Source organism: Osmerus eperlanus, chromosome 22 (assembly GCF_963692335.1).
Source record: "Osmerus eperlanus chromosome 22, fOsmEpe2.1, whole genome shotgun sequence".
Taxonomy (NCBI): Eukaryota; Metazoa; Chordata; class Actinopteri; order Osmeriformes; family Osmeridae; genus Osmerus; species Osmerus eperlanus.
The window spans coordinates 10,759,991-10,775,586 of NC_085039.1; the positions used below are offsets into that span (position 1 = coordinate 10,759,991).

Sequence of the window (15,596 nt, forward strand, 5' to 3'; positions counted from 1 at the left end):
ACACGGGACGAAATACTGTGACATTGAGATTTGCATCCAAACCAGGAACAAAAGCCAAAGTGATTTGCTCTGCCATCTCTCTTTCGCCCTCCCTCTCTCTCCCTCTTGTCTCTCCTGTAATATGGTGAGAGATAAGCGCTTGACAACGTTTATCAATTCTGGCCCTATTGGGGGTTCCAAGGCCCTTCTGCAGGGCTGGCACAGATGGAACAAGGCTGCCTAAGGGGTGTGTGTGGATGTGTGTGTGTGTGACACCGTTTACATCCCTATCATCTGCTATAAGTTCACCAGTGATGCAATCCTGTAAACACGCGCTCCCCCTCCTCATGATGATCATCTTCGTGGCCAATAGGAAACATATAGCGGAATCTCAGAAGGATCCGGAATCGTCCTCACGTCTGTTTTGCTGCATAACCCCCCTCAGCGTGCAGTGTTTGATTGGCTAACCCTCCAAAGGTCTTTGTAGGGGTATATGGATTCTCCTGTGATTGATTTATGATGTCGGACACTAGCACACGTCTGAAGGGGGGCTGAGGGGCGTTCATGTGGGAGAGAGAGCGAGAGGGATGGAGGATGGGATTGGACCGGACAGGCTATCATGTTATATCAACAGTTCAGGTCTCAGTTAGCTTTGACCTTGCCCGAATGACGAGATAAAGAATTGAAATGTGTTCACGCTTATTTATTCTGGCATTTTACATACATTTTTCCAACGATCTTTAATTTGAGGTGTATGTTCTTTGTTTACATATCTTTCAAACATACTTAAAATAAAATAAATCTGAACACAACCATACAGCTACTTGGATCCATAGAGTGTGTAAATATGTCAAACGAGGGTGATATAGTGTTTGAAATCAATATGGTTTCAGACCTCAATCAATCTGGTATTTAAAAGGGTTTCAAATACTATTTGACCCAGTTCTGGCATGAAGGATATCCTTTGACACCCTTAAATGTGCATATTGTTTCGAGGTAAATTGTCCCATCTTGAGAAATAGAATGACTACTACAGTAGCCATGGTAACAAGCTCTCGTGTCAAGAGAGAGGCACAAACATTGTACTCAAAACCCACGTTACATCTTTTAGAGCAACTTCATGTCGTGTTACAAAATACACAACTAAGCCCAAGTCTTTGGTTGCTCCATGAGAGGTAAACACAACAGTAGCTTTACTGTTCATGTGATGACACGCCACCTTGGATGTCACTTCCTGTTTAACCCTCGTGCTGCCTTCGGGTCACATGACCCAAAGGTTCATAATGAACCATCGTTGTGTTTACCCAATTTTACCCAATACAAAAACAAATTAAAATAATTTTCTTTTAACCTTTGCAATGTGGGGGGTCTGAGACAGCCTAGCTGTTAAAAGAAAATGCTTCACTTTGTCTTTGTATGCAGTAAATCTTTCGCAATACGACGGTGGGTCAGAATGACTGATGGGTCAGAATGACCCGAAGATAACACAAGGGTTAAGACCAGTCTCCAGGAAGTAAACGTCACGTGTGAGATATCGGATGGAAAGACTTTGTTGTATGAATAAATAAATACATAGTACTGTACAAGGTAGTGAAGGTATCAAGCATGACTGTGCTGAAAACGTCACACATGGATCATGAGATGCGTTCACAAGAAGAAAAAGGTCACCAACAGTTAGCAACAGAGTGAAACGAATGCTTAGAAGCAGCGTTCAAAGGCAGCACTGACATTCTCCTCCGCTCAGCCTGCGTCTAAACGATTATCATACCACCGATTAAGCTTGCATAAAGACACACACAGTCCCATACACACACAACACACACACAGGCAGTGTAAACGTCAGTGATACTCTGTACAGACCTGCGCACGGACGTAATGTGCAATATGACCCTACAGTGTCGTGGATTATGAACCTTGTGAACCTTTTATCCATTTTTCATCTGTAAAATGTCATTACCAGTAACCTGTTGACTGTGAACCTTCTGGAACTGGTTTCCTGGAAACAGAAGAAAGTCTGAGCTGGGGAAAATAAACTAAAACATATTTCAAGATCTGCTACTGCTAAGTTTTTTGCGTTTCCTTTCCCCTCTTCAAGGACATCGCTACATCTGCGTCCAAGAACCAAGCACGATGGACATAAGCTAGGAAAGTAAACGCGTATTTCTGGTGGGCACCAATTCCACCACGTCCCTTTCCCCTAGTCCTATGACGTTCACATCAGCGCACTCAAAAGTAGGAGAGATGAGGGTGGGATTTCCCTACCCATATCCTACCGTTCATACATCCCATTCTTTCCTCTACCGCCATCCCTCTAGCTCTCCGTCTACTCCTCCCACCGACCGCCCGACCCCTCGTCCTACCTCCCTCCATCCCTCTCTCCACTCCTCCGTTCAGACCGCTCAGACCACTCTGTCCTCGTTCTCCAGGGCCCCGTAGCCGTTCATCTTGGTGAGCTTGAGGCGGTTCCCGTGGTCCAGGTCGGCCATCTCGTCCCGCCCCACGCCGTTCCTGGGGGCGAACATCTGACTGATCTCCACAAAGGTCTTGTTCTTGGTCTCGGGGATGATCAGGTAAACGTAGGCCGCAACCACCAGGCAGATACCACAGAACACCAGGTAGCAGTAGGACCCTGCGGACATCTGGGGTGCGAGGGGGGGGGGGGGGGAAGAAACGTGGAGATCTCATTGGTGGAAGAGTTGGGCCGTGGCTCGGAAGTTTTGGGAGAGAGGTTATAAGGGTTTTTTTTTGTGGAGAATCAGGTCAAGATCCTGATGTTACGGTAACAAAGTTGGGAGGGGTTATTCAGCAGAACATAAGCATCCACAGTCACAGGGCCACAGGTGTGTGTGTGTGGGGGGGGGGAGGTAGAAGAGGTAGAAGAGGCAGTCTCACCTGGAGGAAGGGGAACACGAAGCCCACGGTGAAGTTAGACAGCCAGTTGAGCAGTCCTGCCACGGTGTAGGCGGCCGGTCTGTGAGACTGCGTGAACAGCTCTGCTGTCATCAGGAAGGGAACGCCGGCTAGACACAGGGAGGAGGAGGACACACACGGTCACTACACACACACACACACACGGTCACTACACACACACACACACACACACGGTCACTACACACACACACACACACACACGGTCACTACACACACACACACACACACACACACACGGTCACTACACACACACACGGTCACTACACACACACACACACACACACACACACGGTCACTACACACACACACACGGTCACTACACACACACACACACACGGTCACTACACACACACACACACGGTCACTACACACACGCACACACACACACGGTCACTACACACACACACACACACACAAACGGTCACTACACGCACACACACACACACGGTCACTACACACACACACACACACACACAGTCACTACACACACACACACTGCTTACGACCACTGACACGTACACGGAACAATCAAGGCACACACATGCAGTTTGTCATTCATACAATGTTGGTGCAAGTTTGAGCAAGACAAGCAGACACACAACAAGCATGTAAATGCTCTCTCTCACACACTCACACACAGACAAACTTAAAACCTCAATCCTAAAACTTTCGAGCCTAATCGATATAGGAAACATAATGAAGTCAAGCGAGTACAGGCTTCTATTTTGTTTGATATGATTAACCTAAGAGGATAATGCTAATTGATTGCGATACGATTCCAATACTCCCAAATAAATATAAATATAATAATACATTTGTCAGGACAGTCTTCTCTGGCTGAAAGAAATGATCCATTCACGTTATCAATGTAGTGCATGAGGATTCAGAATAGTCTAACCAAACATAAGGTTTGAGCCAAAATAGACTCACATCACATGCCACTGTTTATGCGGTCACATGAAGGTAGTATAAAGTTTTAAACGCTGCAAAAGCCACAGATATAGAAACCCGCTGACTGTTTGTTTTGTTTGGACCACTAGTTCCAATACATTCTGTACAATTTATGGACATTTTCATTGGCTCACACATTTAAATGAGCATAATAAGCGTCTAATTATGAGCATGCCTTGCCAACTAAACACTTCATTATTTTCGCATGCATGATAACTGCGCGCGCAGGAAGTTTTTATATTGTCGGACCAATAACTTGCAATTTGTCAAGACCTATACTCGCCTGTGCATGAGGCAGAGTGTTGTTGATGCGAGGGCTTTTGTCTAAGAAAGCCGTATTCATCATCACCAGCTTATGAAGAATGAGCCATTAACAAAGCTAATTGCGGCAACCTAGATCCGCGTCTGAGTTTCGACGTATAGATTTTCGCAGGGTTTGACGAATGACATTATGTAAACCGCGCATAAGGCTATTCATCATTCTTACTGCCGCTCAACACGGTGCCTGACGTTGTAAACTAACTGTTGCTTTTAATTTAGTTCACTCACTCCACAGACAACCGCAAATAACCGCGCGTGAGAATGGATTTTCTCGTATCCTGTGGTGGTAGTTATATCCTAATTTCCAGGACTAATGAAAGACAATGTTTCTTCAGTGTAGAAACGTCAACGGGAGTTAGACATGTCATTGTTATTCTCCACCACTAGAGAGCAGTGTTTCCTTGTGTGAGGATTAGACGTGAACGGGCTAAATTGGGTTAGTGTGGAATAGGTGAACATTTGTCACTGTGCTGTTTTGAAGTGCTTGTCAAAGGAAAGTTAGTCAAACCTTGTCAACACAGAGTACTGGGGGAAAAAGAGTCAATTTGGAACATTTACTACCTGGCCCAATACAGAACCCAGCGATGATTCCCACCACACAGCCAACACTGACATAACGCATGAACTCCACTTGGGCCTGTGAAAGGACAAGCAAATGATTAAACAATGGACTGGTTTTGATACCACACACACACACACACACACACACACACACACACACACACACACACACACACACACACACACACACACACACACACACACACACAACATTATCATCACAGCCTTGTGTTGTCTATGTGTGATGTCACTAGCAAGAGTCCCGATGTGTACAACAGAACGCTCAACCCTACCTGTAACAGCAGAGAGACGGTGATCCCAGCACAGCAGATGGACATGAAGCTGAACCCACCAATCATCAGGGGTCTCCTGCCCACTCTTTCGATGGTGAAACACTAGGGGAGGGGCACGAGACGAACTTCAGCACGCGTTGCATCGTCCATTGAATCGTAAATATACGTTATGCATACGTAAGTTAGTCAATATTCAACAATTCTCTGAACAGATGCGTCGCTGATCATTGATCAGACTCTGAGTTCATGTTGTGTACAGAGATCAGACATTTACATGTAATCAATGTCAGACTGCTGGAATCAATTGCACTTCAAGTGTTGGAGAGAAAATAGGGACGTATCCTGTCAACTCTGACCCCTGAATGTCTGACATGTTCTGCTGTCCTGCTCACACACAGCAGTGTGTGTCTCACACTGCTGTGTGTGAGCAGGGACTCGGTTGTAACTCACCCCGACCAGTCCAGAGAGAACTTCTATGGCTCCAGTTCCCACTGTTGTATACTGGATCTGAGGTCTCGGGATCCCCGCGTTCTCAAAGATGGCGTTGGTATAGAACCAGATCTGCAGCAGGGAAATGTAGTTCTTTAAGGACAACGGGAGGGCCACAGGGCTTGAAGTGGCCACAGTGAGCTGTGCTCAGGGTAACCAAGTGGAAATGTATAATTCAGTCAATTTCCAGACCAATTCATCACCAAAGGTCATTTAGAACATGTGCACTGATGATCAACGGTGATTCATCATAATCATGATCATTATCGTCCAAAACCACCGTCATTTACACGTCTGACGCGTTTAATCAATGTTATGTTCCCACTTGACAACATTATAGTACTCCCTGATAGAGATTCATTTGCATGTTCTCATCTATCTCGCTTCACTACGTTAACAATGTCTGCAGGAACAGGATTTGAATACATTTGAATCGGTAAATACGGATGTACTTCTACAGCCACTCTACTATCGCGGACACACAAGCTGAGTTCCCACCAGTAGAAGGCAGACCTGGAGAGAGAGCTTCTCTGGTTGAAAGGGGGAAGAACATGAGAGGGGTTCCTCTTATGTCAGGGCTGCCCGGTTCCGGTTGGTTCCATGCTTTGGAACAGCTGCAACAGTGCAAAGACAGCATCGAGCGTTCATGCTGGGAAATGGTGTCAACCAGCGTGTGAGCTACATACGGTCTTAGGACCACCACTTGATGATGTATGGTGTGTGTGTGTGTGTGTGTGTGGGGGGGGTGGGGGGGAGACCATGGAAGCCAGCGGTTCTCAACCCTGGTCCTCAGGGACCCCCTGTCCTGCATGTTTTAGATGTTTCCCTGTTCCAACACACCTGATTCAAATGAATAGTCGTTACTAGGCTTCTGCCTTGCTAGATAACGACCCATTCATTTGAATCAGGTGGGTAGGTACCTGAGGACCAGGCTTGAGAACCACTGATGTAGGGTGTCAATATACACCGCCATAGACTCAAATTAAGTAAAATTGGGGGAGAACATGCTATACTGTGTCTATGTTTGTGTGTGTGTCCTGCTCAGTCACTCAGCTCTTTCAGCAGTTTTAAAGTGAGATTGTGATATATGGTGTGTGAGAGAGTGTGTGTGAAGGAGGGAGTGTGTGTGGAGGGGGCGGGTTTAGAGCACAGCTGTTAACATGTGGAGATGGATGCATACCAGGCCGTACACACTCCCTTACACACACACACACACACATAAAGACCCACCGCGTCGATGCCAGACAGCTGCATGCCGATGTTGATGACCACGATGGTGATGACCTGCCAGCGAACGCTGCGGTCCTTCAACAGACCAATCACAGACACCGTCTGGATGGAGGACAGCGAGCGCTGCTCCTCCTGCATCTCCTCGATCTCTGCCTGGATGTTACACCTGGCACGGTACCACTTCAGAGCTGAGGGAGGGGGGGAGGGGGAGAGGAAGAGGGGGAGAGGGGGGGAGGGTGAGAGTGGGAGGGGGAGGGGGAGAAGGGGAGAGGGGGAGGGATGGAGGGAGAGAGTGGGAGGGATGGGGGGAGGGATGGAGGGAGAGAGTGGGAGGGGGAGGGAGGGGGAGAGAGAGAGGGGGAAAGCAAGAGAGAGGGAGTCGGAGAGGGGAGAGAGAAGGAGGGAGGGGAGAACGAGAAAGCGAGAGAAAAAGAGAGACAGAAACAAAGAGAGCAGAAAAGTGAGTCAGACCCTTTTACGGATTACTACTTTAATGCATTCATCTTTATCACCACCATCATTGTCATCGTCATCACTATCCACAATACCATCATTTCCAAAATCTGCTATGATAATACAGATGCCAGCCCTCTCACTGGTTGTCTCAGATTATCTTTTATGAATGACTTTGAATCTGGCCCATAGACCTCTCATACAACCCTAACCCTTTAGTTCAGAGTTATCTAAGGCAATACGAGTCACCTGATCCAACAACCAATCAAAGTCAGAAGGAAAAAGCTGCCATTATAGGTGTCTCACCTGTGACAGTGGCGTGGACGTTGTGTTTCTCCATGAGCAGATAGCGAGGGCTCTCAGGGAACCATGGCAACAGCATCAGCTGGACGGTAATAGGTACCACCAGTAAGGACAGGAGGAGAGGCCAGTGTTCTTCCTGGAAGGACAAAGGTCAAAACAGCACAGGGTGAAAGGTCAAAACAGCACAGGGTCAAAGTAAGGTCGGGGGGTTTCACAAAGGCCGGCCCGTGTTTCACTCTTTTTTTCTCTCCTATTTGGTAGATCCTCACAGAACTGGACGAGCCTAAGGAGCAGATTGACTGAAGTAGCTCCATGTTGCTTTTGCCCATCCCATCGTATGAGATCTAAGCAAAGTCATGGCTGAGAGGGAGTCTTCCAGTCTGCTTCTCACGTGCATTAGATACAGCACAGCCTGGGGAGGAGAAAGAACTGCCAAGTGCTCATAATGTTGGCTTTGTTTTGATGACATTACTCCATTAAGCTACCATCTTGAGACCGATTATTAGTGGAGCTTAAAGCTCTTGATAAGTTAAATTATCATTATAATTTATGATATATTAAATATGTATAATTATGGAAATCAATCTGCCTGTCCACAACGCCACAACTGTAATAATGCAAAAAAAACAGCCTGTCATATAGACTGTCGGCCAGCCAGCCAACCACAAGGACCAAAAAGCATCCATCCATCCATCCATCCATTAGTCTGTCCATCAATCCACCCACCCACCCACCCACCCCACCCCACCCCACCCCACCCCACCCCACCCACCCACCTACCCACCAACCCCACCCGTCCCCCAGCCACACCTACCCTTCCCAGCACTTCATGCAGGCCCAGGACCTGAGCGATGAACACCCCGATGCAGATGAAGATGCTGGGCACAAGGCCCAGGAAGCCCCTCAGGTTCTTGGGAGCGATCTCCCCCAGGTACATAGGCACCACACTCAGAGAGATGCCTGCAGCGGGGTTCAGGACGCCGCAGAGGAGGAGCACAGGACACACAGAGGAACATGTTAGACATGGGCACCACACTCAGAGAGATGCCTGCAGCGGGGTTCAGGACGCCGCAGAGGAGGAGCACAGGACACACAGAGGAACATGTTAGACATGGGCACCACACTCAGAGAGATGCCTGCAGCGGGGTTCAGGACGCCGCAGAGGAGGAGCACAGGACACACAGAGGAACATGTTAGACATGGGCTGGAGGGATGAGAGAACCGTTCGGTTGATCTATGTTCTCTTTTGCCTGGTTTCTAGGGCGTTGCAAACACGTTATCGTATCAAATGAGCCTGGCGGATTAAGGATAGAACTAGGGAAAGGGTTAGGACTAGGAGCTAGGATTTGAGCTAGGGCAAGGACTAGGACTAGAGCTAGGGCAAGTATTAAGACTAAAGCTAGGACTAGGGTTAGGGTTAGGATGGTCTGTGGCGTACCTGAGTGTATCCCTGTGATTAGGCGTCCGATGATGATCATCTCTGGAGACCCGCAGATCTTACTGAAGCCCATCAGAGCTGAAGCTAGGAACACCAGCATCGTGGACCGCACCAGAGTCCCTTTCCTGCGGACACACACACACACACACACACACACACACACCACTGTGTCAGAGCTGACATACTATACTCACTATAGACTTAATGTCCACACACACACACACACACTCTCTCTTGGTCTCCCGCACGGCGTACCTCCCGTATTTGGTGACGAGCATGCCCACCAGCAGGGAGCCCAGCATCCCCCCGATGGCGAACACAGACACGGTGAGAGAGTACATGAGGGTGAGGGTCTCCTCATCCAGGGCCGTCCCGTTGCGAGAGATCCTGGTCTCGTTGAAGAAGGCCTTGATGTACTGAGACACAGGGAGAGGCAGACAGGGTCCGCTACCGTCAGTGACTGCTCCAGGGTGGAGGGTTTTGACCAGTGCGTTGGCCTAATGTCGGCGGGGGTTAGAAAATCGCGCAAGGTTTTTTATCTTTTGAATGTTGATTATGACGAGTATGAGCATGTGGTCATGTTAGGACAACCTATGAACCCCCAAAGACCCCATTGTGTAGGAACAGAAATAGTGCCACTTAACTAACTTAACCAATTACAGCTGAAATTTGTGACGGACAGCTAATCCGCAGCTTCAGTGTACATGACAGTCCTGGCAATTAGGTTGTGAGGGATTTCTCATTGTGCCGTGCTAAGGTGAAAAAGTGCGTGAAAGACATTTGTCGTGAGGTGGTTGTATTTCACATGGGGTTCTTACCCTGAGGAGGTCAATTTAAGGCATGACTTCAGAGGACCCTCTATTGTAGTCTATAGGTGGACGAAAAAGGATGCTTTTGCAAAAGCGTTCAACCCATACCAACTATACTGAGTCATAAACGTACCAAGTAACCTATGAGTTGAGAAAACATAAATGGCATGTATGAGAATTTGCAAAAAAAAAAAAGAAAAAAGAAAAACAGTGTTCGAGAAATTGCATGTGACTCTCTTGCCCTCTCTCTCACCCGCGTTTCTCCCTCTCTCCCGCCGTTCCTCGCCCACTCCTCCTCCCTCTGGTATTTTCAAGTCACGGGCCAACAATTCGATTCTAAGGCTTGCTCCTCTGGCAACACACGCCACTTCCCTGGTAATGCATTTACGGGCAGGACAACACTAATGTGTTGCTAACATGTCATCAATTATCTCTCACTGTTCTCACACAACTGTAGACTGTGCTTCCTGGGGCTGCGCTCTCGTGACTCCCTAGGGCAGGTTGAAAGGTCACCGGTAATGACTGGCCGATCCGGCCATGCATCTAAAGTGGGGGAAACACAGCGTGTTCTAGCTCAACCGATACGTGGTTGCCATAGCCACTAATCCTCACTTCTTCTGGGACTAAACTTAACTTTTACCTTCATTATGAGTCTAACCTTATTAAGATCAAATAGCTGATGTCTGACTCTGAATTTAATTACATTTTTAAATCCTGTCTGACTAGCTGTGACTACTGATCCATGGCTACTGGCCACCTAACAGACAGAGATGGCCAACTTGCTTGTGTGTTTCTGATTGTTTTCAGACATCCTGAATGACTGGCTATGTAAAAAAACTCAAACAAGCTACTGTAGCATGCGTCATGGAAACTGTAAGCATTTGACATGTTTTTCAGAAGAGATTCAGTACAAAACAAGACAATGATAAAACTTGCGTGGGGCATTTCTTGACCTGGCCACTGTAAATGATTCCTTGAGCACACGCTATTATCCAAATCTCTAGCGGCCCCAGAAGAGTACTACTGTATGATAGCAGACATCTAAGCATTGGCACCAGTCCTGCTCAGGAGCATTGCTACGGTCTCATGTGAGACTAACCATGTCCAAAGTCACCTGGTTCACAGACCACGTCATGGCAAATCCACCCCATAGCTGACAAGATCCATGATGTGTTCTCCAAGACACCTAGACCTACACGGCAATGTAGGTGAGGGGGGAGGGTGTGTGTGTGTGTGTGTGTGTGTGTGGGGGGGGGGGGGGGGGTCATATAACGCTGTCTATGAAGGAACAACGTAGTCTAGAAACCATGTTTGTGACTCCATGGTAAGCCATACATCTCCCGACAGAAATGTTTGGACATTCTTCGGACATATTCCTGCATGGCCTTTCACGTGGAAGGTTGGCTGTGTTTCCAACCCTAACCAGTTAAGTGTGAGATGTGCGTGTGAGCATCTGGGGTTTCCTACCTCCGCTGGGGAGTTGACTACTGCCAGGTTGTAGCCGTAGAGCATGGAGCCGCCGAACGAGGCCAGGAACGCCACCGCCAGCAGCGACTTGGTGAGATGCTGCTGAGGGTAGAAGAGCGGCAGATCAGAGGAGGTTCACATGGAGGACAGTTTGGCTGGGAACGAGAGGTTGTGGGAAGATTTGGGAGAATTGTTTTCAGTCGGGGGATACCTTTGGCCTCATTTTTTACACTGACAGATACGGATTTGGCATGTCAAGCAAGTCTAGTAAAAGATAACTCCTTCACATAATAGAGCATATGAATTATGAATGTTTACTTTTACTGGCTGTAACACAAAAACAACAATAGTTAGGCGTCGCCCATAAGGTTCAGTTATGACCTTGGCAGTGTAAGCGGTTTTCTGTGATCGACATAAGAGCTTTATGTAGGAACTTGACCTAAATCTCTGTTAATGTGGCTGGTGAACTATGCATGGCTGAAAGACTATAAAGTAGTCATTGTAAAATACAGACAAAAAACTAAAAGTTGGAAAAAGACCTTCTAAATAAAAAAAAAACAGCTTCTCACCAACTGTATATTATAATGTACTAACATTGTATGTACATTTGTGACTTGAAAGAGTCAACTCTTGACCTGCCATACCTCTGCACCACTCCACTGCCATATTACCACGTTTTGGGGGATTAGTGATTCATTTCCCATGTAAGGTGTTCAAGACGACAGAAGCAGGTATCAGATAGTTGGAGAGAGCCGTGTTCTTCACTTGACTGGCCCCAGTCCACAGCAGCATATGACTGGAGCAGAACATGACTGAATAGTTTCTGGAAGCGGTCCAGATCTGCTGGTTACCATCGGTTACCATTCCTGGGGGAAATCGGTCCAACCCAGTCTGCTGGAGGGTGCTCAGCTACTGCCTGGGTCTGCCAAACACATTTCCTTCACTGAACTATTTCCTCAAATTCAAGTGTGTGCAACAGGTGCATCTGGAAAGACCAGTAACAACTCGCTCATTTGACTTGATGACCAATATCTGTTTTATGGTAGCGATGAGAAAACAAGAGGTATCACCTACAGGACCAGGTTGACAAGGTTGCAACCCTAACAATGTGAGAAATAAACACATGGGAATTCAGAATTCTGGGAATTCCACAGTGTTTTAAACTATGTCAACGTACAGGCTGAATTTCAGCACTTAGCTTAACTAAAGTGCAGCTAAACCGGCACTCTGTTGTGGCACTGGACTTACAGTAGCTAGGCTTCTACAGCCACAAGTAAGATTCCTACACAGTCAACAAGAAGACCACAGAGGACAAAAATCCTGGAAGAAGAAAAAAATATATATAAAAAAAACTAACCCTACAGTCTTGTCCCTGCGGATAGTTTTGTACCATCTTTGTAAGTTGAGTAACGAAGCTAAATAAATCATTCGAAAGTTTCAAGCTTAAACATGTTTGACACGCAACAACAAATCGATATCCATGGCCAAACAACCCTTGTCTTATTCTAAAGAAGCATAGACTACCCCGAAGGCATACTATATTTAAGGTCTGCCATGTCCACACTTGAGGGCATTGTCAATTGGACTTGTTTTGAAGGAGGTCCTTGGACAATGAGAGCACAGTCCCAGCCATGGAGGAAAACTAACTTAGTTTAGAAATGCTCGGCAAGAGACAGCGACATGGAAGAATAGCTTTCTAGAGGACAATGCAGCCCTGTAACATCAGAAAAGAGGTCAGTTTAGTTCCATAACCACCCTTACCTCTGTTGACGTTTGGCAAGCTATTGATCTTAGTCATGAAACACGAAGAGACATTTTAATGAGCCATTTCACTTTTCAGTTCTGAGATATGGGGACTTACCCTCTAGCCGTGTTAAGCTGCAGTGCTAGCTAGGTTGTGTGATGCATTCCTTTCAGAATTGAAGGCACTGGCTGAACTATTAATGCAGGACACTTGGTTGTATTGGAGCACATCCACACTGCCCTCACCAGAATAGAACCAACATATGTTGGCTCCTGTAGGCCTGTCCTACAACTGTATTGTTAGGCAACTGGAACCATCTATGAATTACGATGTGTGGACTTCTGCATCTTCAGAAACCAACCATTGAGACAATTGTTTTTATTTATGTTCTCAACTATAACATGACGGCTAACATGACGATTCAAAGCTCATGCTTCACCTTATCATAGTAGGTTACTCTATGAGCACTTGTTACTTAACACTCTTACATGATATTTATATGGTACATAATTTAGCTTGTGTACCAGAAAAAAAACAAAGTAATCCACTGCATAGAATCAGGTGATGCTGCTGACTGCCACGGTCAAGATGTGATCTGACAAGGGTATAGATCTGAATGATAAGTAGGTCAACTTTCATGCCACTGAAGATTCCGTTTTCATTCCTAAGGTTTAGTAACTAAATAAATCATGATTGAATTTAAAAATTTAAACTTACCCCACTAAATTTCCCATCGGATGCTAACAATACTTCCTCCGCCATCTAATTCCTGAACATATGCTCCCCGTTAATGCCGTGCGGTTTCGAGAGAGAGAGGAATTACAACCTACAATAGTCTTAATACCACCGGCATCTCTCACTACATTCATTTTGAGGAGAAAGGAGGCGTGTCAGGATGATGGGCGTAATTGATAAGTCTGAAACTTTCAGCTACCAATCCCCTGGGCCAAAAGTGTGACGGACCCTCCCAGTAGCAAGGTAGTCGGACCTTCTCCCTCCCCTTCGGAGTTGAGGGCCCGCAGCAATCACATGACAGCGGTCAGCGTGATTCGGTGAGCCCCGCTCAGCCAGCCAGCCTTGTGTATTAAATCAACTTTGCTTCTGAAACGGTGACGGGGCCTATTTAGCGGACACATTATCTAGTAGAATAGCTGTTTTGGCGTAAACTTCAAAGAGCAACCCAATTAAACTAGAAATGAAAAAATGTGAGCTGAAAAGTCGGACGCAATATATGATTCCAAATAAGATATTAGACTATGCCATTGCTGTGAAACATAGCAATATTGTTACATTCCCTTTCAAAAATGCATTCTCTATGAAACAGACAGTCATAATGACATAGCATATCCTCACATAGCGCACCTGATATAATACATGCCTGTAATTAAGGGATACGTTCTAAAATACCTCACACCCCTACCCCAGTACCATCACGACCATGTCGCACTTAACAGTGAAAGCGACTGCAAAGATGTCAATAGGCTATAGGTCCATTTCAGCAGGCTTGTATGTGAGTGTATATAATAACTTATTTTGCTATAATTACCAATCTGCTCAACATTACTGTGAATTGCACACCCCTTTGATTTGTTTCCATTGAAGTCGTTATCAAAACATTTATTCATTCATATGTTTATTCATCCAATCAGTCAGTCAGTCACTTGATTACCTGCTTATAAAGGTAAATTCCAATGTGTGTTGTGTCAAACCTTGTCATACCCTGTATGGACTTCAGACCTAAAACCAGACACCCCTCCCTAATTTACCTCCCTGAGACATATCCACACACTAGACACTTTATTGTAAAAAATCAACGTAAAAAAAGACAACATTTACATGACAAATCTTGGCTGTCTAAGCCTCAGCTCCTCACCAAGCCTGACAGTCTGTCAGTCAGACCCAAATCGTTGACCATGACGTGGATGTCCCTCCAGTGAGCGTCATCACGCTTGACCTGGACACACAGCGCACGGTCCACATGACTCCAAACACACAGGCTACGCAAGACACGGCTATTACACGCAATCGTCTCGTGCGTCTTCCCTGTTCTCTGAGAGCCGCCTGTCTGTTTCATGTGACAGGACCGAGCGTGGGAGGATGTGGTTTCACGCAGTCAGAGAGATTTGACAGGGTCTTACAGAAGCAGGTTCTTCCAAGTTGTGTATCGCGTTTGGGTTTCATTGAGTTCATGGTATACGGCACATACATGCACACACAAAAGCCTACAGTCTTTTAGTTAACCACACACAGACACACTGACTTTCAGCTAGGGTCAGGAAACCAAATGACACTCCTCATCAAGGTCGTTCAAAATATCCATAGGAACTTCTGTTTTCGTGTTGGCTGATAACACTATGATGTTGGAGGTCCTGTGACTGGCTTCATAAAGTTTCTCAGAGCTTTGGTATTTTACCTGGGAGCAGTTGGAACAACCACAGAAGGAGGGATAGAGAGAGTGGTGAGAGAGAATGAGAGGCAGAGATAGAGAGTACTGCAGAGGCCTTGGTCATGAGGTAGACCCCGCTGCCCCACCAGGCTTGGTCCATGGCCAACTGACGTTCACGAGGAGGATGTTGGAGGTTGAGGAGATGCTGCAACAATACGCATGATGGGAATGATGGAGGGGG

General features: G+C 46.4%; 1 protein-coding gene across 1 annotated transcript; it reads right to left on the minus strand.

The window, feature by feature from the left end:
• Positions 1-2,378: 2,378 nt before the first annotated feature.
• slc2a15b (solute carrier family 2 member 15b) lies at positions 2,379-13,818 on the minus strand. Its single transcript, XM_062448145.1, has 12 exons — positions 13,687-13,818; positions 11,226-11,324; positions 9,205-9,365; positions 8,950-9,074; positions 8,326-8,471; positions 7,515-7,647; positions 6,756-6,943; positions 5,487-5,597; positions 5,037-5,138; positions 4,744-4,819; positions 2,872-2,999; positions 2,379-2,618 (listed from the first exon to the last, which is right to left on the minus strand). Exons 1-12 carry the CDS (start codon positions 13,729-13,731, stop codon positions 2,379-2,381), a joined length of 1,554 nt encoding a protein of 517 aa, XP_062304129.1. The 5' UTR covers positions 13,732-13,818.
• Between the last annotated feature and the right edge of the window lie 1,778 nt (positions 13,819-15,596).